Source organism: Brassica napus, chromosome A10, assembly GCF_020379485.1.
Source record: "Brassica napus cultivar Da-Ae chromosome A10, Da-Ae, whole genome shotgun sequence".
Classification (NCBI taxonomy): Eukaryota; Viridiplantae; Streptophyta; class Magnoliopsida; order Brassicales; family Brassicaceae; genus Brassica; species Brassica napus.
Window position 1 is genome coordinate 11,917,460 of NC_063443.1, and position 22,979 is coordinate 11,940,438.

The 22,979-nt window shown below is 34.8% G+C and overlaps 3 protein-coding genes across 3 annotated transcripts; 1 reads left to right on the plus strand and 2 right to left on the minus strand.

The window, feature by feature from the left end:
* Positions 1–7,113: 7,113 nt before the first annotated feature.
* LOC111201308 lies at positions 7,114–8,806 on the minus strand. The gene has a single exon (XM_022693004.2). The coding sequence runs from the start codon at positions 8,448–8,450 to the stop codon at positions 7,227–7,229; it is 1,224 nt and encodes a 407-aa protein (XP_022548725.2). The 5' UTR covers positions 8,451–8,806; the 3' UTR covers positions 7,114–7,226.
* Positions 8,807–16,634: 7,828 nt separating this feature from the next.
* LOC106420484 (protein GRAVITROPIC IN THE LIGHT 1) lies at positions 16,635–19,846 on the plus strand. The gene is made up of 3 exons (XM_013861325.3): positions 16,635–16,809; positions 17,934–18,071; positions 18,144–19,846. The coding sequence occupies exons 1-3, from the start codon at positions 16,763–16,765 to the stop codon at positions 19,609–19,611; spliced, it is 1,653 nt and encodes a 550-aa protein (XP_013716779.2). The 5' UTR covers positions 16,635–16,762; the 3' UTR covers positions 19,612–19,846.
* On the minus strand, positions 19,715–22,348 carry LOC106420485 (mitochondrial uncoupling protein 2). The gene is made up of 9 exons (XM_013861326.3): positions 22,034–22,348; positions 21,517–21,735; positions 21,373–21,451; positions 21,158–21,291; positions 20,982–21,080; positions 20,757–20,861; positions 20,187–20,261; positions 20,007–20,093; positions 19,715–19,903 (listed from the first exon to the last, which is right to left on the minus strand). Exons 1-9 carry the CDS (start codon positions 22,112–22,114, stop codon positions 19,865–19,867), a joined length of 918 nt encoding a protein of 305 aa, XP_013716780.2. The 5' UTR covers positions 22,115–22,348; the 3' UTR covers positions 19,715–19,864.
* Positions 22,349–22,979: the final 631 nt, after the last annotated feature.

The following is a 22,979-nucleotide window of genomic DNA, read 5'->3' on the forward strand; positions in this document are numbered from 1 at the left end:
CTTCAACTCATTTACAAATCCTTGGAACCATTCTCGTCCTTCTTCTTCAATAGGAGCATCAATGTAAAGTTGTTCATCTTTTTCCGATACTTGACGAGAATTTTCAAACACTTGATCATTATTTTCTGATCCTATGAGCGGAATCTCCGCAACATGGCGATGAGCTTCATTAACCGGCTGTTGCATTGCGAAGGAATCAGCAAGAAACTCATAATGATGAGAAATAAAAGCTTCATAATCGTCCTTCTTATTATTCTCTTGAATCTTGCATATAACATTATTAGGCTGCTGCTCGAAGGAAAAAGAAGCTGGAACAGACTCATCATACAAATTCATCGGCTGCTGCTCCAAGTAATTAGGAGTTAGAAAACTTCCATGATAAAAAATATTGATCGGCTGCTGCTGCTCCAAGTAATTAGGAGTTAGAAAAGTTCCATGATCAAAAATATTCATCGGCTGCTGCTCCAAGTAAGGAGATAGAAAAGTTCCATGATCAAAAATATTGATCGGCTGCTGCTCCAAGTAATTAGGAGTTAGAAAAGTTCCATGATCAAAAATATTGATCGGCTGCTGCTGCTCCAAGAAAGGAGCTAGTAAAGGTGCATGATCAACAATATTGATCGGCTGCTGCTCCAAGAAAGGAGCTAGTAAAGTTCCACGATCAGCAATATTAATCGGCGGCTGCTCCGAGGTAGAAGAGTCAATATGATTAAGATAAGTAGACGCTTCATGAAGCTGAGCTTCATTGATCGGATGTTGCAGCTGCTGATCAGAGAAAGAAGAAGCTAGAACAGACACATAATGATGATGATTACTAGAAGTACAAACTTCATGATGATCATCATCCTTCTTCTTGGAATTCTTGATCACATGAATCTTGCAGATGACCAGTTCATGAAACTTACCTTTTTCTTCCGGAAGCATATATTCTGTCATAATCCAGCTCTCGCTGTCTCGTGATACATTACAAGAAGTACCGTCTCCGCTCTTCTGCTTCTTGTTATTTACTTTGCTATTAACAAAAGCTAACGTTTGCTTTTCACCAATGGTCTTCTTTGTTTCCTTGTCCGTGATATCTTCTTTCCCATTAACCCTCCAAGACCCACTATCGTCGTCTCGGGTGATCTTCCGTTTCACATTCTGACCACAACCAATGCTCTTTTTGGCGAGTTGAGTCCTTGTCACAAAGTAGTACCACTCGTTCTTCTTGAAAAACGAACCCATGGGATGGTCCAGCAACCATGGCTCCTTTGAGTAAACATCCTTCATAGTGATCTCTCTACGCGGTTTACCTTCCAATTTGGGGATTAAATATTCGTTGATGAGTTCGTCGTCGTAGGGTTGAAACTGAATCCCCCCATCTTCGTCGTTGTATTCATACATGTCGTTGTATTCATACATCTTCTCTTAAGTGTCTTACAGTGCGTTTGGATTTAGAAGCTCTTTGGGAAGTGTTCTGTGAGGTTTGCGATCGACCATCGTCTCTATTTATAACATCTTACCTTATCATTAACCAATATGAAATTGGTTTTGAAACTCATTTCTAACAGGATTATGATTATTTATCCTTCCTTTATTTTTTGAACTTTTTTACAAAGTAATAACATGAAAATCTTTCCTATCTTATAAGATAATCGTTATCACATCTTGTATTATTCTGCTGCAAAATCATTTGTTTGTTATGGTTTCCTTTTCTTTCATCCTTTTTATTTTTGCTAGGAATTTACTTGATGTGGATAGTGATCTCTCTTCTTAACAAATCTATCTTTTTGAACAAAAGGCACGTTATTATTCACATCCAATAAAAAAATCGTTAGTTCTGTTTCCTTTTATTTTACTATATTATTTAATAAAAAAATCGTTACTGATCTCTGAATAAACAAAAGTTTTTTAATAAACAAAAGTTTAATTTAGGTTTTAAAACAATACCAGGTTATTATTATCCTGGTTCGGATAACTATATAATTTATTTAGTTGAAAAAAACTATATAATTTCAGTTTCAAAAAAAAAACTATATAATTTATTTAATTTGCTTAAATAGAAGTCTTTTTGACCAATACATATGCATCTATTAGATAATGAATAATTATATATATATAACATGATTTTTGGTTGAAATATTAAAATATATAAACATGATTGCTTTCATGAAATACTATTTCAAAATTTTGTTACTCTGATTCTTGGGATCGTTATGCATGCATGCATAGATACACATATGTTATGCATGGAGCATGGTTAATTTATGACAGTTAACTTTTTTAACCATTACCAGACAACGTCTATGTTCGATGCCAAAATAATATGAATAAAGTGGTTACCCTCTTGATATATTTGATGCGACCTATTCTGATATTCAAGGGGTTACTTAAGGATGCTTCTGATCAAGAATGATACGTTTCATTATATTTTATATGTTTCTCACTAGATTACTAGAACATGAAATTTGACAGAAGCTCTTGTGTTTGTAAGCAACTAACGATAAACTATTCTTATGAATGAATTCGCGAGATCAAGAAGCAACACAGAGAGTCTTTTGGAAATAATCAAAGCACACAAGAAAAAGAAAAATGTATGAATAATGAGAGAAAACTGAAGCAATATAGAACAAACAAATAGATAAGACGCATAAGATTTTACGAGTTACTTGGAAGATGGAAGGAAGGCTTTTTTTTTTTAAGATGGAAGGATCCTAAAACCGCTATAAATCTAATCCCGCGAGGATCAATTTTCAAGATTTATTGTAATATACAAAGTGATGGAAAAAACAATTATCTTTTGGATTTGATTAGTACAACAAATGTTAGGAAGTAAAACTAAAACACCCAACTGAAAATTTTTTTTTGCTGGAGTTTAATCTTTAGGATGGAGGTTGGCGATAGATTGGGTGCAATTTGGATAGGTTTCTCGCATTGACCCGAGCCAAATGTCTTCCCGCTAATGCCAAGGTATATATATATATTATCTGTTATTGGACTAAGATGTAAAATGCATTTGACGAATCTCAAATTCAATTTGACTAAATAGCAGTAATTTTGTTTCAGTTAAAATCAAATTCAGGATAGACGAGTTTACGTTGTGCTACATGTCAATCCTCGCCACTAGGTGGTACTACTTGGTTAGTAGGAAATATATTAAGGACGAGCAGCCAACACTAAGACCACCCGCAACAGCGGATTTTATGCCAAAATTCTTAACAAAATAATATTAAAATATTTAGTGGGTCCCTCATTTTATTAAGGATTGTGCTACAATTGACTCTTCCAGTCCTTATTTACGGATCTCACTTCTGATAATCTCTTCACTGTGCGCGGGCTCCACTGCCGCGTGGAAGCCCGCGATTGGCCAATTTTTTTTTTGTTTTTTTTAATTCGGACAAAAAAGAAAAAATAATAAAATATTCTAAAAAGTGTTGTTAAGGATTTTCTGTTAAGGGCTATGGTTGTGGGTGCTCTAAGACATTATACCTTAGAATGCCACCTTTGCTCCAAACGATTTTCCACCAAAGTACAAGAAGGTCTTTCATCAATCAATTTGGTCATAGACTAAGCCAGTTAATTAAGTAGCAAGCACTCCTTATCTCCTATATTCCCCATTCTTAATAATAATAGTCTTCCTCTTCTGTGAAGGATAGAGTGGTGACGTGAGATCCAAGTGATTACCCAACGGGCTTGAGGTAGCAATGAAGGTGTTCTCAAGTCTCCAAACAAACGGGGACCACTCCTTTAGCACCTTATTTTGCTAACCATGTATGTCTTCTCTTTTACCATTGTACACTCCAGTAGTTCTTACTAGATCCTAGTAGTTCCTCCTCTTGATTAATTAGGAGCCAGACAAAGCCTGAGGATGCATGCATGCTCTATTCAAATTTCCAAGTTCCTAATAAACCCCAAAACCTTTTTTTAGTTAGATAATTATTACGAAGCGTGAAACAGATATTTTGAACGTTGAAGAAACACCAACACTACCCATATATTATATTCATTTTCATATAACTCTTCCAAGGTAGCACCTAGGGATGCTTGGAAAGGAAGTAACCTCTTTTTACCAGTTAACATGTGGATGTATTTATTTACTACTAGAGTCGGCCCGCCCTACGGGCGGGATATGATTTATTTGTGATCTAGATTATTGTTTTCTTATATAATTTTGTGGTTGGTATTTTAGGTTCATATTTGCAAGAGATGTGAATGAAAGACACAAAAAAAGAAGAAAAAACTCAAGAAAATGGTTCATGTATCTTTTGTTTGTAAGTAATTTTTGTTTTGACTTTTTGCGACGACAATATTGTTATGTCATTGTTGAATAATTTGTATCTAACAACTAATGTATACGATTCTTTTTGAGATTCTCGCCAGTTGTAAGGCCTTTGAATAATTTTCCAAAAAGAGAATCTCACCTTTGATGAAAAACTGGCAATCAAAACATTAGATATCCAATTGGATTGGACATAGTGTTCAAGGGTTAGGACATGTTCCTGATATTCATCGGTTTTATTTTTAAAGTTTATTGTTAGGTGATACTTGGTTCAGATAAAATAAGCTATATTGTTTATTATGAACAAATATAAGGATTTCTAGACTATTTCTTGCTTGATCTTAACATTAAACACAGAATTTCAGATTATCAGGGAAATAATTCATAATTGTTTCTATGTGCCACTCGAGATTAGCTAGGAAGATATTTTTTCATGAAATTTTTTAAATACATCTATTTAGATACAATAAATTTAGTCTCTTGTTTATATCATGAAATTATTTTCCATTTTATGTTTAATGTTGTATATTTTATTTTTTCATTTGTTTTGATAGTGTGTAAATTGTTTTTTTTCTTTTTCTCAGTATCTTAGTTTTTCTTAACTTAAACTCAATTATTAGAATAGGAAAAGTTTAAGTTTTTCTTTAATCATGGTTGAGTTGATAAAACGTGAAAAGGCAACAATGTTATTGTATTCTCGTAATTGGTTTTCTTATAAAATTTTCAAGTGAAATTCAGAAGAACTAATATCTGCTTCAAGTGAAGTTCTTTAATGCATCCTCCAAGTAAAACAATTTGAACGACTGGCCAAGTGTTTAGTATTACAAAAGTATTCAGTAATATCTGAGCTCTTTATGATATTTAATTACTAAGAAATTTAAAGAAAAAATAACATCGAAAGTATGAAACAAACAATATAAAGCCATAACTTGCCCTCCCTCATCTATTCGATACTTTCCTCATACTAAACCATATCTTCGTAACTTAAGTTTGCTTCCTCCACCACTATTTCTTCCTTTAAGCTTAAAGAAACTTCAACGTCTCAACCTTGTTTTGTTTGTGGGTACAAAGATAAAACTTGAAAGGGATTTAACGGGTTAAAGTGATGCGTACATTGGTTTATACCGTGCACCAGACGCTAACACCAAGGCTGCTTCAGTTTAGAAGCAATATCCAACCAGCAAAAAGGAGAGGCCATTCTCAGGTCACTCCTCTTCACGTCACTTCGACGATTTTAACTTCCACAAGATCAAATTTTTTTCGAATGGCATGTCTCAAATCTCATCCTCTCACTTCCTTTGGTCGCCAAATAGCACACCCTTCTCTCTATTTCCAAGCTCTCGAGCTCTGTTTCAACGTTTCCTTCAACAGGATTCCCACCAATCCAAACAGTCAGTTTCAGACTCAACCCTCGCTCGCCAACGCTTTGGTCGCAGCTCTGAGGAGAGCACATGCGCATCAGAGGAGATGGTGTGCGGAGCAGTAGCAGAGCCAACAAAACCAGCCGTTCTTGGCGGCTACCTGTGGATACTTTTTCGAGTTGTTCCTTTCCAGGCCTAAGCTTTCTATCCTTTTCAACAGCCTTATCACAGTCCTTGATGCACTCGTCATACTGAATCAAACACATTCACATTAGGTTCAACCTTGTGCCAAGTAAATTATCATATTGCATCAAACATGATCATGTTTAGACTCAACCACATACCAAGTGAATCACTATAGACTAATATACATAAGAACTAAACATGGATACATAAGACTAATATACATAAGGACTAATCCCAGATGATAGATCTGTTAATTCTTGAGAGGTCTACTACTTGAAAATGCATGGTTTCCTCAGAACACATCTTGTAAATAGATGACAACAATATACTCAATAACATAGGCAACTGTCACAAAGTAACAACTTGCAAGATTAAGATAGATAAAGATTAAAAATTCACAGCGAGAGAAATGAGATGTACGTACATACAAACACAAACAGAATAATTCTGATTCTCCAATGGTTCAACATGATTTCAGACTCAATTTTTTTTTAAGGCTTTCTGCATCTCTTCGATAACCAGTTAACTCCAGTATTATCTGACTGGATTCCAGGTAACGAAACTGACTCCAAATCCAATTCTACAACGTACCGGTATGGGTTAGACGCAATCAAGACATGGCTAATCGACTCATGTCCCTTCCAGTGTTTCTCCACTCCGACGGAAACTTACACACCGTGAAGATTCTTCAAACCGTCTTTTCCTCCAACATCTCCGGCCAACTACATTGAGGCTTATTTATCAAACGACTTGGAGTGAAACATTAAGAGGGATTCATACCTGAGGAGGGAGGAGTCGGGACTGAGCAGTTGGCTTGATAAGAACAAACTAAACGAATGAAGGCTTTTAGAAGTGATGACGTATTAGGAGGTAGATTGATTTAGAAATTGTGAGGATGATGCTAAGGGGATGGAGCCATACCTTTTTATAGGTTGACGATTAAACCACAATCGCCGTTACAGAATCTCGACAGTCTCTTCCTAGATCGACGACGAACGAAGAACACGGAGGGGAGCAGTTGATAGGGCTTCCGCAGAAGACTGTCTCGATGGGCCGCAGCGCGTAACGAAGCCCAACAGCGAAGTTTAGTGAAACGGTGCGGATCCTATGTGTCTTCACTACAGGGATCCTATTTCCAAGCTGGCATCCTAGCTGGCATCATCAGGAGAGATTAAACTAATAAATTGGGTTGGGAAAATTTCAGTTGTTGTTTCTTCTTACTTTTTTTTTGTCAACTACGAGACTGGAACCAAGTTTGCAACTTCTAGACACACAACCACCGAATATAAACATAAGAAGAATGTGGATTTTTTATTTAGTGAAAACTAAACGTACACAACTATGGATAATCGAAATGCAATTATTCTTCCAAGATCCTATTCAAATCTAATCTATTTTACCCTAAATATCTTGATCAGTGCTCAGCTTCCTAGAGTTTTAGAGCTTTCTTTGGGGAGGGGCGGAGGGTAGCATACTGATTCAAGTAAGTCCTGATAAAACGGCGCATCGTAATTCAGAATGCCATCATCTTCTTCCATAGGCAAACTCGAAACATTCATTGTCGTCAACGAATTTATAAGTTCTTGGATCCTTTCTTCTATTTCAGCTTCTTGTTCTGATCCTATGAGTGGAATATTTGGAACATGGCCATGAGCTTCATTGATTTGCTGCTGCTCTGTGTAGCAATCTGCTACAAACTCATGATGATGATAAGGAATAAGAGCTTCATGATCGTCCTTGTTATTCTCTTGAATATTGCATGTAATATTAGTCGGCTGCACCTCCAAGAAAGGAGATAGAAAAATTTCTTGATCAACAATATTAGTCGGCTGCTGCTCCAAGAAAGGAGATATAAAAGTTTCATGATCAACAATATTGATCGGCTGCTTCTCCAAGATAGGAGCTAGTAAAGTTCCACGATCAGCAATATTAATCGGCGGCTGCTCCGAGGTAGAAAACTCAATAGGATGATGATGATAAGTAGAAGCTTCATGACGATGAGCTTCATTGATCGGATGCTGCAGCTGCTGATCAGAGAAAGAAGAAGCTAGAACAGACACATAATGATGATGATTACTAGAAGTACAAGCTTCATGATGATCATCATCCTTCTTCTTGGAATTCTTGATCACATGAATCTTGCATATGACCAGTTCATGAAACTTTCCTTTTTCTTCAGGAAACATATATTCTGTCATAATCCAGCTCTCGCTGTCTCCTGATACATCACAAGAAGTACCGTCTCCCCTCTTCAGCTTCTTGTTATTTACGTTTCTTCTAACAAAATTGAGGCTTTGCTTTACCCCAATGGTCTTCGTTGTTTCCTTTTCCGTGATACCTTCTTTCGCATAAACCCTCCAAGTCCCACTATCGTCGTCTCGGGTGATCTTCCGTTTCGCTTTCTGACCACAACCAATGTTCTTTTTGGCGAGTTGTGTCCTTGTCACAAAGTAGTACCACTCGTTCTTCTTGAAAAACGAACCCATGGGATGGTCCAGCAACCACGGCTCCTTTGAGTAAACATCCTTCATAGTTATCTCTCTACATGGTTTACCTTTCAACTTGGGGATTAAATATTGATTGATGAGTTCATCGTCGTAGGGTTGAAATTGAATCCCTCCATCTTCGTCGTTGTATTCATACATCTTCTCTTACGTCTTATTTTGCGTTTGGATTTAGGAGTTCTCTGGGAAGTGTTCTCTGAGGTTTGTGATCGATCAACGTCTGTATTTATAGTCATCTTACATTATCATAAACCAATATGAAATTGGTTTTGAAACTCATTTGTAATAGGAGTAGGACTATTTATTCGTTTATCGTAAAACCTTTTTACAGTCAAAGATATAACACGGAGATCTTTCCTATCTTATACGATAATCGTTATCACATCTTGTTTATTTGTTACAGTTTCCTTTCATCCTTTTTATTTTTATTTTTAGTGTAAATAATGATCTCTTCTTAACAAATACTTTGAAAACAAAAGTCATGTGTTATTATTTTTCTCCAAGAAAAAAATCGTTAGTTTATTACTGTTTCCTTTTATTTTTACTATATTATTTAATTTGGGCAAATAGTGATCGCTTCTGAATAAACAAAAGATTACTTCTAATATATTAAAACATAAGTTATGACTTCTTTTCATGTGTGATTTTTTTAGTTTGGACTATTCCTATAAAATATCATATTTTACATGAGTTTATTATTATATCTTTTAATATCTTTATCTTTTTATTTGAAATACAGATGAATATATTTAAAATGTTCTAACAAAATCTTTTTAAAATCATCTAATTTATTTCTATTATATTTTTTCAAATTTGTTTTCTGATAAAATAAAAATCATGATTTTTTTATGAGTGATATTTTTATTTGGACCATCATTTAAATTTTCTATTAAATGTATATCACTAATGTTAATATATATAATATTTTTAACTACTTTAATCATAATATCTTTTATAGCTTTTAATTTTAAAAAAAAAAAATTAAAATTCTAACAAATCTCTTGAAAAAAATTATAATAAGTTCTTAATTTTCATAAATTGAATATAAATATTTTCAACTAATTTTGTAATTAGTAATGAAATGTTACTCAAAGAGTAAAATTATATCCTATTTTATTAATTTTACAATAATATCTATCATTTTAAAATAAAAACGTTATATTGAAAAAAATATGATAAAATTATTTTAAATTGATAAGTTAACATATAATTATGCTAAAAATATAATATGTTGGTAGAACGGGTTAATATTAGTAAACTATATAATACATGTATAAAAATTTATCTTATCTTAAACTTTTTAGTATACAGTAATTTATTATATAAAATTACTAAACATTAAAAAATTACTAAAAAAATCTAGCGATTTGAATTACGGATCATGATTATAATAAATTAAATACAAATTTTGTTTACATATATGTTGTTTCATGCATTAAAAAATTTAGTTTAATAATCAAACGCAAATTCAATAGGACAAATATATAATAAGCAACATATATATGTGATGATTTTAATTTACAGCATGAAAACTATAAAATTATTATATTTGTCATAATTATACAAACATTTAAATATGTGAGTAATATTAAAAATATATAACAATTATGTAAAACAAATATTTATATATATAAATGTGAAAATATATTCCCGCACGGTTGTGCGGGTGGAAATCTAGTTAGGTTTTAAAAACAAAAGTCAGATTATTATCCAATACATATGTATCTACTAGGATCGGTCCGTCCTACGGGCGGGATATAATTTACTTATGATCTAAATTAATTTTTTTGTATGATTTTGTGATTTGTGTTTTTAGTTTGTATTTGCAAGAGATATTATGATAATGATTTTTTTCTTTTAGAAAATTTTAGGTGAGAAATTATTATATGTGATAAGATATATTTTGCATGTTTGCAATGGTTGTTTCTTTATTAAAGAATTGTGACATTGGTATGCTATAATGACTTCAAATGGTTTTCATGTTGTTTCCTTTTATAAAAATTTGATTTCGTATTTTGGTGTGTTAATTGTGGTTTATAATATTTATGTTCCGAAGGACTGGATTGTGGGTAGATTTTTTGTGTATGTTATAAGAGTATATATTTTTCGAAATCATAGTCTTTCAACATGCTATAGGAGGAAATGGTGTTTATTTGAAGTTGCATTTCTTATTAAAGTAGAATGTTATATTGAATGAGAAGAAGGTAGTAATGCAAAGCTAATCAAAATAATAATGAAAAAAACTGGAAAGTGTGAAAACTGAGTAATGGCCGATGAGTGTAGGCTTTTGTCAGCCACCGTAAAACTAACACCAAGAACTTCTCCATTTGTTTATAGTAATAACAATCACTATATCAATTATCTAGATCATTGAGATAATACTTTCTTGGTGGCATTGTAAAGATCATATTAGTTCCATACCACTTCTTTTCAATGTAGAGACATCGCATAAGGAACGTTAGATCTGTCTCAGCATTTGTCAGTTCCAGACATGTCGGTATGTTGTTCATGGCGATCCGTAAATTTCATCCATACCTTATGTTCTCATGTGTATAGCAAAATTATGGCACCGAAATAGTTACCTTTACCACAGTTTTTGTGATTATCAATGAAGTTGTGTTCTATTTTCATTATGCCGGTATAGATATTTTAATTTATTTGTTTTAGTATAAGTTATCTAATTTCATTTCTGTTGTGATTATATATCTAACTATAATAATTTCATTTCTGTTGTATATAAATATATTTGTCTAACTATAATAATTTTTAAAAATGTAATTATTTACTTTATTTCAATTTTTATTTTAGTTTAACTATAAAAATAACTAACATAGATCTTCTTCAAAATTACCGTAGAATAGTGAATTTATTTTCTCTCTTAGTTATATATTTATTTTATGAATTGAATTGTCTTTTATGTATACCATACTATAGGAATTTTGATGAAAAGTTTCTTTACATACCGTCAGTATTTATTCATCTCTAAATCTTTAAATCTGATTAAAAAAGAAAAATTGTTTGTATAGATTAAAGACAATGAGTGGAAAGTGAAATAATGAAATAAAACATTATTGTGTAGATCTAGTGAGGTTAGGAAATTTAAGGATAGTTGAGCGATATAATAGTTTATTGAAGATGAAATATTGTATAAAAAGCAATGAAAGGTGATGAATATTATCTTATACTATACAGAAAGCGAAGCAATGAATAAATGATAAATCTATAAATGCAAAAAAATAAAATAAAAAATAAATCTATATATGCTGGCACCATCGTCTAACTCGCCATTGACACATCACCAGAAGCTTTCTTCTTAACTTATTCCACAAAGATCATCAAACATAGATGCAAAGACGAAATAATAACAACTTTTGTTTAATTTTGAGAAGAAAAAAGCAACTTTCTCATTTCCCCCTCTTAAACTGATGCTCTGTTTCAGTCTCAGCCTCTCCTCCCTCTAATTCATCATCCTTTCTTTCGTCTAATCTACTTCTCCTGGTTTTGTATATAGTCCGTTAATCAAGTTTCGATTTATACTACCACATGAAAGATAGATCTTAAGATTTTGAGGAGAGAGAGGAACAAAGTAATGTCAGAGATGTGGAGAGAGAGGAGGGAATAAAAACGAAGGAGCTAATAACAACAGTTATTTATATGATGAAATATCTATATCGAAGCAAATAATTACAATGATTAAAAGAGAAAAAGTTAGGAATTTCACCGAAGCTTACGTCCTTATTTATAGATTAAGATTCATAATCTTCAAAGAAGGCGAATGTATAATTTAATGCGAGTTAGTGAAGGCGGTGGGTTAATGAAGTGAATGAGGGCACGAATAACGGAGATTCAATGATAGCTTAGGCCGTTAGACTTCCGTCCGTAAGAAGCGGTGGGATTTGGATCGACGATGATGTCATCTTAAAACAAATGTAGACTTGTATAGGAAACATATTTGAGTTTATACATAAGACATGAAGCCCAATTTTTAAAATGTTGACTATCTTACTTTCGGGATATATAAATAAATATGTCCAGAATCCTAACAGAAGAAAAACAACGTTGTATAGAGTGATCGAGTCAAGCTGACGTGGCTCACTCTGATTAACATATTTAATGACGTGAGTGAAAGGTGGGAAGAATATATATTTTTTTTTTGTCAACCATTTCGTTTTATTAAACGAAAACCCATTACAAGTAGACAAACCATTCCCTTACAAAATTGAAATTAAGCCCAATATGAAGCCCAAGCTAAGAAGATAATATTAACTTAATGCAAGACACGTGTAGCATATGCAGGAACTTCGAATTTTCTGGAAACGGTGAGATTGATCCATGGTTCGCCGGCTACATGTCGGTACGAATCCACCGGTCTCTCTCTCCGGATAGTTTGTTCCACTTGCTTGCTTCTACAACTCTTGATCACCGTCAATCCCTGGAAGTTCTTCTTCAATTTACCAGAGGTGAACTTTGAGAGAAGCTTCAAGGAGATAGCAACAAATCCTTGTCGGAACGTCTTTTACAGACTCCGCCTTATCTGAATCTGTGCTGAATCTTCCCACTGCTTCAACTATCATCTCTGTTCTTTATCAACAAGGAGACTTTGCTTGTGAGTCAGAGCAAAGATTGATTCCTATTTCAAAATAAAACAGAGCATAACCAGCAAATAGAATCAAAGCTTCCATGGTTGATCGGAATAGAAGTTCACAAAGAGAAGAGAAGCAGAAAAAAAACTATAATACAATCGCCAAAGCGAGCAAAAGATCCGCAACCGGAAAAAGAAAATCCGCTAACCGGAAAACTAAGTCGATCTAATGATCGAAGATATTATACAACAAAAAGAGATGGTAACCGGCGACTAAAGTCACCGGCCACCAGAACGGTGGTCTTGTTTAAACGAAACTGATGAGAGAAGTTTGGTTTATTAAAGATGGGAAGAATAACTCGTCATTTTTCGCAGTCCAAACACACAGCAGCAAATAACCCAAATGAAAAGCCCAATCACAGGAAATTTTTGAATTAATGAAACGCATAGTTTAATGATATGGGACACGTGTCGGACGCTCCTGAACTCAATTTGTGCGTTGGCATTCTATGTGGCATAGCTGGGAGGGATTCAAAGTCTCCTTTATATATAAAGATTAGATAATGAAATAATTATATATATATATATATATATAAACCTAATTGCTTTCATGAAATATTATTTCAAAATATTATAACTGTTTCTTGGGTCAACTTTGTTATGCATGGCTAATATATGACATGGTTAACCTTTTTTAACAGTACCAGACAACCTCTTTTCTATGTACGATGCCAAATTGAATGAATGTAGTGGTTACCCTCTTGATATATTTGATTCAATCTTCTGATATTCAAGGGGTTAAGGATGCTTCTGATCAAGAATGATACGTTTCATTATATTTTATATGTTTCTCACTAGAACTTGAAATTTGACAGAAGCTCTTGTGTTTGTAAGCAACTAACTATATAAACTATTCTGATGAATGAATTCGCGAGATCAAGAAGCGACACAAAGAGTCTTTTGAAAATCATCAAAGCACACAAGAAAAAGAAAAAAATATGAATAGTGAGAGAAAACTGAAGCAATATAGAACAAACAATAGATTAGACGCATAAGATTTTACTAGTTACTTGGAAGATGGAGGGATTCTAAAACCGCTATAAATCTAATCCCGCAAGGATCAAGTATCAAGATTTAATGTCATATTCAAGGTGATGGAAAACACAAGTATCTTTTGGATTTGATTAGTACAGTAAAATGTTAGAAAGTAAAACTAAAACACCCAACTGAAAAAAAACTCGAAGTATGACTAACTTTCTACCATAACCAGGATTCAGTTCAGTTTCACTGGGAAGAAACTGAAACCAAGACATTTTTATTGTATTTCACTTGCAAACTTGTATCCTGTTTAAATTAAATTTTGGATTTGTATTATGTGTCTTTTAGTAGGAATTGTGTCTGATAATCTGTATTGGAGGAAATTGAGAACTTTACATTATGACCTCTATTATTGCTTGAGGTTGAAGACTAGCTTTTTGAATCAGAAGCATTCAACATGTAGAGTTTTTGGAGCTTATCTCTGAATTTGTAAGCAAGTTCTTATAAAAAGGAATATAAAAATCTGCTAAAGATCGAGAATGACAAGTACTAATTTTATAATCTTATCAAAGTTATAAACCATGCCTAAGTTTCTGGGGTTTTAAATAAAAGTTTCTTTTTTTATCTACCTAGTTAAAGTCCTTGAGAAATTCCCTAAGATATCAATTTTTAAGTTTTTGTCACAAAAATAGCTTTCAATGAAGAAAATGACCAAAATAAGTTTTATTAAAGGGTAAAAATGTATTTAGAGTTTAGACTTAGAGTTTTACTAAAGGGTAATATTCTATGGTTAACTAATCTAAACTTAAAGGTTAGAGTTAAGGGGTGATGTTTTGGGGATAGAGTTTCAAATTTTTTAAAAATAATAAAATAAAAAGGGCTATTTTGACCATTTTCTTTTTGAGAACTATTTTTGTGACAAAAACTTAAAGTAACTATTTAAAAGAATTTCCCTAAATCTTTTTATGTTTTTTTTATTGTAACACAAACTTTCACTCAAAAGGTTATATAACCCAGAGTTCAATACATTAGCTTCCACAAATAAGGCTTGTTTAGCAAGGGCATGAGCATCCTTATTCTTACTACGGTGGAACCATGAAAAGGAGATACATTCAACTTCTTATGTAGTCATCTACTTGAATAGCCCAATATTATATCACAATATGTGCATTAATATTTGTGTGGACGCAGAAAATAAAAACCTAAAAAGTAATAAGAGTATAAAAAAATAAGAGAGAAAGAAAGACTGAAGAGGTCAGTCCAAGAAAGATTGGTAAAACAGAAATGCATAATAACAGAGCTACTTTTTGGGGACACATCACTTTCTCTCCGTACCTATTCATGTTTGATGTCCTACACCTTTGGACACACCCTTTCCCTCAGAATCGACCTTATATCATTAAGCATTACACCCATTACTTTATATTTTTCCTTTTAATCAAATACTATTATTGTCTTCTTCTTTTTTTTTTTGCTAAAATATTATTGTCTTCTCTTTTTTTTTTAGGTAAACTATTCAGTAATTGATTTATATATAGTCTTACACCACTAGATCATCTGAAAAAATATATGTAGTAACTTTATTGAAAATTTTCTACCTGGTTTCAATATCATCGGAAAATACTTAATTATACGCATACATATACTTTGTGTTTTAGCAAATGTGTGTATGAACCAAGCAAGTATTGCATTCAAACTATAGCGCGGGCAAAAAGTCAAACAGAGTGGAATAAAAAATGGATAGGAATATATATTTGAAAATTCAAAGTTTCTGTCTTAGATACATTATTTACATGTACCATTTACCAACCTTAAACTGAAAAAACTTTGCTCATCATTGTTTCTTCCGAAACACAATAAAAATGTTAGTAGGTACAAAAAAAGAGAACTAGAAGTGCATTTGTCCAAATTGCTGATTGGAAACAAAGAAAGCTCTTCAATGTTTTCCACTTTTGTTTTATTGTATGAATAGAAAGTACAGAGTAAACAAAATCTGAGTATACTTTTTAATTTCATAAGTCAAACTTGCAATCAGATTAATTAGGTTAAGAGAAATTCAAATACACTGAAAGATCGTTGAGAAAGTTTGAGGTTGCGTTGTAATAAAGGGAGTCAGATACCGGTACGTACTGATCTAGTGATGAAGGGAAGGGCTGACTCCTAATTTCAAAGAAACAAATATTTAACTTGTAAAACAATCATCTAAGATAAACTAGGGCAAGTTAGTTGATGATCATCCATCCTAATTTTCTTTATAAAAAAAGGGTGACATGTAGAAAAGAAAGACAATATAAAGCAAATCATCTAACAATAATTTGGCAAAAAAAAGTATTTGATTCTGCGTTTTTACGTAGATTGTTCAACCGATTAAAAATATATTCTCTCTAAACGTTTCTTTCTCTACAAATAGATTGAAACAATAGTTTTTGTTCCTTTTATTTTCTTATGGAGGACACAATAGAAAAAAGTCATGCGTTTCTGACTTACATTGGATAACTTTTTCAATCAAAATTATTTTGTCGTGTTTTGGAATCGCATTTTTATAATTATATGAGCGGCTTCTCATTCTGACTCCAATAATGATTCTAAATATCTAGTGAAGTTCATATGATTTGGAAGAACAAACTATACAAAAGATGTCGAAACATTATTTATTAATATCATTTAATAAAAACGTTTGATAGATACTTGTCACATCAAAATCCTTTTTCTCTTCTCATTGGCCTGTTTCCCAAAAAATTTCAGCTGAATTCTCTATTTATTTGCCAAACTTTGAACCTCAGTTTCACATCTCTTCATCTTCTTCTTCTTCTTCCTATATTGGAGAGGAAAAATGTTGCCAGGCATACTGTTATGCTCACTTAATCCCAGGAATCACAGGTGAATACTCTACTTGACTAGAATACATATTTCTATCATTTTTCTTTGGAATAGTGTACTTGATTAATATACTTGAGTTGTTTTGATTCAGTATAAGGCGTTTGTGTTGTCCAAAACGGGTTAATTGATATACTTATTTGGCTCTATCGATATATATTTTTGATATATAATATAGTATAGTTAAAAAGTACAAGGATTCTCTGAATGATTTGGAATAAGGCAAGATATGTCATGATGACTTTATGGAATCATATCCTCGATCAATCAAAAGGGAAACAGTCAAATAGTACTAGTATTCATTATTACTTAATAATGAATATTCCACTTTGACTTAGAATACGATACTTAAACATTTTCTTAAGAACAATTACAAAATTAATGTAACAAATCATAATACGTATGAACTGTATACTTTATTGTGTTTATAAATTAAAAACTCGGTTATATTTTCTTACCAATATAACAATTAATCTTTTGATTAAAAATGTGTGTATATAAAACTTAATATTGGACTAAAAACAACAAAACGTTATTGGGGTTATAAATTAAAAAGAACCATGTGCGGGAGTGAAATAAAAAGATGTGGGAAAGACCCAAAAACTTTTCCCGAGGGGCCCAATAGCTTTTACGTCTATAATCAGGGGTCAAAGTGTAAAAGGCAAAAGGGGTAATTCAGTAATTATTCAAGTTCTTTATTGGCTCCACTCTCCACTGAAGTTCTGTTCGTTTCATCGCCGCGGAACGCAGCGGTAGCGTCAAAAAGTTAAAGATTTAACGATAACAAGACAGAGCACATATGAACCATGGCTGACTGATTTTGCAGTCGTGCGGCAACAAACGGAGGATAAAACAGACGCAGAAAATATCAGCGGCATCGGCTTCTCATTGCTTGTGTCTCTGGAAGTCCACAAACGATTGCCGCTGCGTCAAATTACTCTATTTCTGTCTCGTTTACCGTACATTATTTTGCCGCTGCCGCTGGATGTGGCATCTATGAAACGAACAGACCTTTGAGTCTGAGAGAGCTTAAAATAAAGTAAACCAGACATCTCCGGTTATCTCGGTCGTTGACCGAGAAAAATAGTGGATTTTAACTACCGGAGTCGGTTTAAATCACTGTGCAGCAAGAAGAAGAAGAGTGAAAGAGAGAGCTTAGATACTGATCCCAAGGACATTGACTACTGGTACTCTGTTCAGTTCAACCGAGATCCTCCCAGATTCGCTCTTCGATCGGAGAACAACAACAATCACCGTTCTCGCATGTAAGCTTCCGTCACCGGTGAATCTCCATTGCTTCCGTAGCGTTAAATTCATTTTTTTTTTATTTTTTGCAGTGGTGAATTCTGCAAGACGAAGAAGCGAGGAGAAATGGCGAACAAGGTCTCAAACTTCTCGGATCTGATTCAGCGAGTGACTGCTTCGTGTTTGCTCCATCCACTCTCCGCCGGCCGGCAAGATCTCGCCGCGAATCGCCGGGGAGAGTACGATTCCGAAGAAGGAGAGATTCGGTACGAAGACGCGTCGGAGAACGAGAACGGAGAAGAGGACGAGACGGTTAGGGGTAAGAGCAAGAGCGGAGGGAGCGTTGTGAGCGTGGAGGCGGTTCAGGAGATGGAGATGGTGATGGAGGAAGTGTTCACGGCCGCTGCAGCTTTGAAGAGAGCTTACGTGGCGCTTCAGGACGCTCACTCTCCTTGGGATCCGGAGAAGATGCACGACGCTGACGTGGCGATGGTTGCTGAGCTGAGGAGGATCGGGACTCTTAGAGAGAGATTCAGGAGGATGAAGGGCGGTGGCCGGAGGAGGAACGACGGAGGCAGAGGTATGCTGAGAGAGGCGGTGGCGCCGTACGAAGCCGTCGTGAAGGAGCTGAAGAAAGAAGCCAAGGCGAAAGACGCTGAGATTGAGAATCTCAAGGAGAAAGTCAAAGCAATGGTCAACGGTAACGGTAACGGTGGCAAGAAACACCGTTTGCTTTCGAGCCGGAAAGTTAACTGCACCACGCAAGTCGCTGTATCTCCCGTGCCGGAGCTATTCGAGATGACGATGAGTCAGGTGAAAGAAGCGTCGAAGTCATTCACAGGGATTCTACTGTCTCTGATGCGAGCTGCGCGTTGGGACATTGCAGCTGCTGTTCGGTCTATTGAAGCTGCTTCGGCTGCATCAGACGGTGGCATGTCTACTACAGCTTCTGCGTTAGCTTCCTCTGTCCCCAACGGGCACGCGAAGTTCGCTCTTGAGTCTTACATCTGTAGAAAAATCTTCCAAGGGTTTGATCACGAGACGTTTTACATGGACGGAAGCTTGTCTTCTCTTATCAACCCTGATCAGTACCGTCGCGACTGCTTTGCTCAGTTCAAAGATATGAAGGCTATGGATCCCATGGAGCTGCTTGGGATCTTGCCGACTTGCCATTTTGGTAAGTTCTGCTCGAAGAAGTACCTTTCGATCATTCACAACAAGATGGAGGAGTCCTTGTTCGGGGACTCGGAGCAGCGGGAGGTGGTTCTTGCTGGTAACCATCCAAGAAGTCAGTTCTATGGAGAGTTTTTGGGGTTAGCCAAAGCGGTGTGGCTGCTTCATCTCTTGGCGTTTTCGCTGGATCCATCCCCGAGTCACTTTGAAGCAAACAGAGGAGCAGAGTATCACTCTCAGTACATGGAGAGTGTGGTGAGGTTTCCCGATGGCCGTGTTCCTGCGGGTCAGGTGGTGGGGTTTCCTGTTTGTCCAGGATTCAAGCTTAGCCATCAAGGGAAAGGATCTATCATCAAATCCAGAGTTTACTTGGTTCCAAGGGCGTAAAACGGTTTTATTGAGTTCACTCTTTGTAGTAACGTCATGTACTCATGTTGTTGTGTTGTTATGATAAATCTAGCTTTTGTAAGAAATAAAGAGACCGTTCTAATAAGTGTTTTAAAATTAGATAAGAATGTTTCATTATTTAATCTAACTGACGAAAGTTCAGGTAACATAGAAGTGTATATATAACAATTGGACGTCTTATAACGAATAATGTAATAAGGTATATGTTCTTTTAGACGAGGAATCTCGGGAATCAATCTAACAATACTTCTCTTAGAAACACTTTCTTCACCTGTCAGATATAATGAAACAGAGAGAACAAGATTAAAGAGATGAAGAGCCTTCATCATCATTAAAAAAGTTAAAAGAGAATAAGGAGAAGAATGCTAGTTTACTTGTTCTAGTGTGAGGAACATAACAACGTTCCAAGTTCCTAGCCGTGTAAAATTCGGCAGGAATCCTTTGTAGAAGGCCATGATTCCCTGTAGATATACCAAAACAGAGCACATATGATCGGTATCGAAAGAGAAAGTATGTAAAAAAGATGAATGGGGGAAAAGGTATCATCAATGAACCTCAGTCTTCATGGTTTTGATGAAGCAATCGATTGTGTTTCGGTAAGTAGAGTCTCCCATCATTCTAGATTTCACCTGTGATCAACATATAAAATTAACAACCATGGCTGTCTCAAGAGACATATACCAATTACCAAATGCATCATTTTCTATTTTCCAGTAAATCTAATTTCTCCTTTGGTTTGCCAAGCAAGAGGTCAGAAACATGAAGGTGGAAGACATACACATGTGAGGATGCCTGCCTCAGTGTCATTTTCGAGGTAGTGCTATGTCTATTCTAATGCATGGGACACCGTATTCTCCTTTTACAAAGGAGATATATACATGAGTTCTGTAAGAAGGTTTTCAATCTTTTGCCACCTAAATCAATCATAACTAGTGTCTTGTGTTTGTTCTTTTAAAAAAAGTCGTTAGTTTAGGCATTTAGTGCTTTTGTTTCAGATCTATCATTTCACTCTCAAAGTAAATTTACATATACTAGCTACAAAAATTGATAGAGACAAGAAGCTAAATGATCTTTGTATTGTTGTTGTTGTTTTTATGTAGAAGGAAAAAAAAAGGAATGCTTACCACATCAACTGGAGAACCGATACAAACAGCAAAGAATCCAGCAGCTAAACCAGCTAGCAGATGAGTTAGAACACTGTCTCCAAATCCTGGAATTTTCATAATTGTCTGCATGTGTATAAAAGTATTAAAACATACAAATCACTAACCATCACACAAGTAGAAGCCAAACAAGTCTTTATAAACAGTAAGAAAACATTTTAATGAGTTAAAGAAAATATCACCCACCTCCTTGATTTGATCATAACTAGCTAGCTCTGCAGCGTTTACAATAGCGTTCCTTGCTATATTAGGACCAAGCCCTGTCCACAGCGCACTAACTCCTTCCTGTTTTTCAATATATCAAAAGGCTTTAACTCTCTCTATTAACCAAGTATTTTGTTTGACATAATTAGTTTACTGACCATCTTCACTATTGTGAAATAAGCGTCTACAGCTCCAGCGTAACGCCTAGGAACCCCAGCTGGTAGTTTTCCTTCTGATTGAAGCCGAACTTTTACAAGATCGGTTGGATTAGCTACTATGATAGCTATAGCCCCTGTTGTCACCATAAGAAAAGATTCATTTTATTTAATGTCAAGCTTTCACTCAGATCATATAAATCAAGAACAGAACTCACCGGTTAACAAAGCTGCAAGAATCTTCTGATATAATGGAATATCCCCAATAAAGTCACTTCCAACCAACAATGTCTTGACCTGGTGATCGAAATTGTCATCAATAAGAGAGTACATAGAACAAGCAGTAGTAATGTGAGACTCACAGGCTCGTATAAACCAATCCTTAAGCCACCATAGATACATTGACGATGCAGTCCTGCAATAACACCTTTCCAAAGTCCTGAGATACCTTCTTCTCTCGCTATGGTAGAGAGAGTGCCCAAGGAGCCTCTGTACTTGGGCAGATTATCACCGTCTCCAGTGGGGATCTTTCTTTGGAGCTGAAGCCTTACTTTAGCTGTGTCCAACGGTACGGTACATAACTGCAACATCATTCAATAAGGGTTGACTCAAGGCTACAACAAACATAACTGAAAACACACACATAAAAGTCATGTCTTTTGAACAAAAACGTTGAAATGTAAGTAACTCACACATTATCATTAATTAAATAAGCGTCACGAAAATTCCACCTAAGATGGTCTAGTAGTCTACAACTTAAAGTCTCTAACTTTATCTATAGATTGTTCATCAATAAACTAACTAACTAACTAACAGATTTAAAACTAAGACTAAAGACTCTGACTTTCAAATCAATCATCTCGCACTAGATAGATATACCTCTGCGAAACAAGCTGCGAAAGCGCTGCAAATGAATGTTTCGAGAAACGAAATCTCGATCCTGGGGTTGAGATCCGCCATTGTTGTTGCTGTGTAAAGACAAGAGCGAAATCTCGGGAGGGGCAAATGAAGGAAGAAAGGAGCTAACTTTCTCCTGTAATTATAGATTCTTAAAGATGGGTTCGATCAGTGATTTAGAGTGGAAATGAAGATAAGTTCTTTTTCTAGATCAATGAGACGTTGCAATGGCGTCACCAATTCAGGAAAAACAAGTACACAGTCTCAATCCATCGTGTCATGATGATTACTATTCCCACATTGTTTATTTTTCTAATTTTTTTTTAATTTATTAAGGTCCCTTTTTAATCTCTGTTCTAATCAGCATTAAACACGTCGTTAGCCAATGATTAGGATATGGAAACTAGAGACCCTCCGTCTCCTTTGGAAGGTTACTTGGAACGTGATGCAGTCAGTGCCTTTGTCAGTTTGTTGTCCCCGCTGACTGATCAAGGATCTTGTACGGCTCCATCCATGTGCCATGATGGCTCATGAGTTGCAAACCAGTTGAAAGCATGTTGACATCAGCTTCAGGTTCTCGTGATGTCATAGCTTCCAAGAGCGATAAATAATCGGAATCCTAGAAAATATATTTGATCTTCAACAGAAACAGAAAGAAAAAAAGTGAAGTGCATAGACACACACCGCCTCGCCATGAATCCTTGAGAAGCATACCAACAACGTAAACAACACACAGACACACGCAAATCTCATGAATCTTTACACCAAAAAAAAAAAATCTCATGAATCTCAATCATTAAGGCCATGCTCTCTCTCTCTTTTTTTTTTTTTTTTGCATTTGATGCAGCATCTGAATAGATATTTGGATGTTGCATCCCAACATCGTTCATTCATATAGTTAGTATTTGGATCTATATATAACACAAGT

Bases quoted from the DNA above. Each gene is read 5' to 3' on its own strand.
- LOC111201308 (XM_022693004.2), bottom strand. From the start codon at position 8,450: ATGTATGAATACAACGACGAAGATGGAGGGATTCAATTTCAACCCTAC.
- LOC106420484 (XM_013861325.3), top strand. From the start codon at position 16,763: ATGTTGCCAGGCATACTGTTATGCTCACTTAATCCCAGGAATCACAG. The intron at 16,810-17,933 runs GTGAATACTCTA...ATCACTGTGCAG, and splicing joins CTTAATCCCAGGAATCACAG to CAAGAAGAAGAAGAGTGAAA. The intron at 18,072-18,143 runs GTAAGCTTCCGT...TATTTTTTGCAG, and splicing joins AACAATCACCGTTCTCGCAT to TGGTGAATTCTGCAAGACGA.
- LOC106420485 (XM_013861326.3), bottom strand. From the start codon at position 22,114: ATGGCGGATCTCAACCCCAGGATCGAGATTTCGTTTCTCGAAACATTC. The intron at 21,292-21,372 runs GTGAGTTCTGTT...TGGTGACAACAG, and splicing joins TCTTGCAGCTTTGTTAACCG to GGGCTATAGCTATCATAGTA. The intron at 19,904-20,006 runs GTAAACTAGCAT...TATATCTGACAG, and splicing joins TGTTCCTCACACTAGAACAA to GTGAAGAAAGTGTTTCTAAG.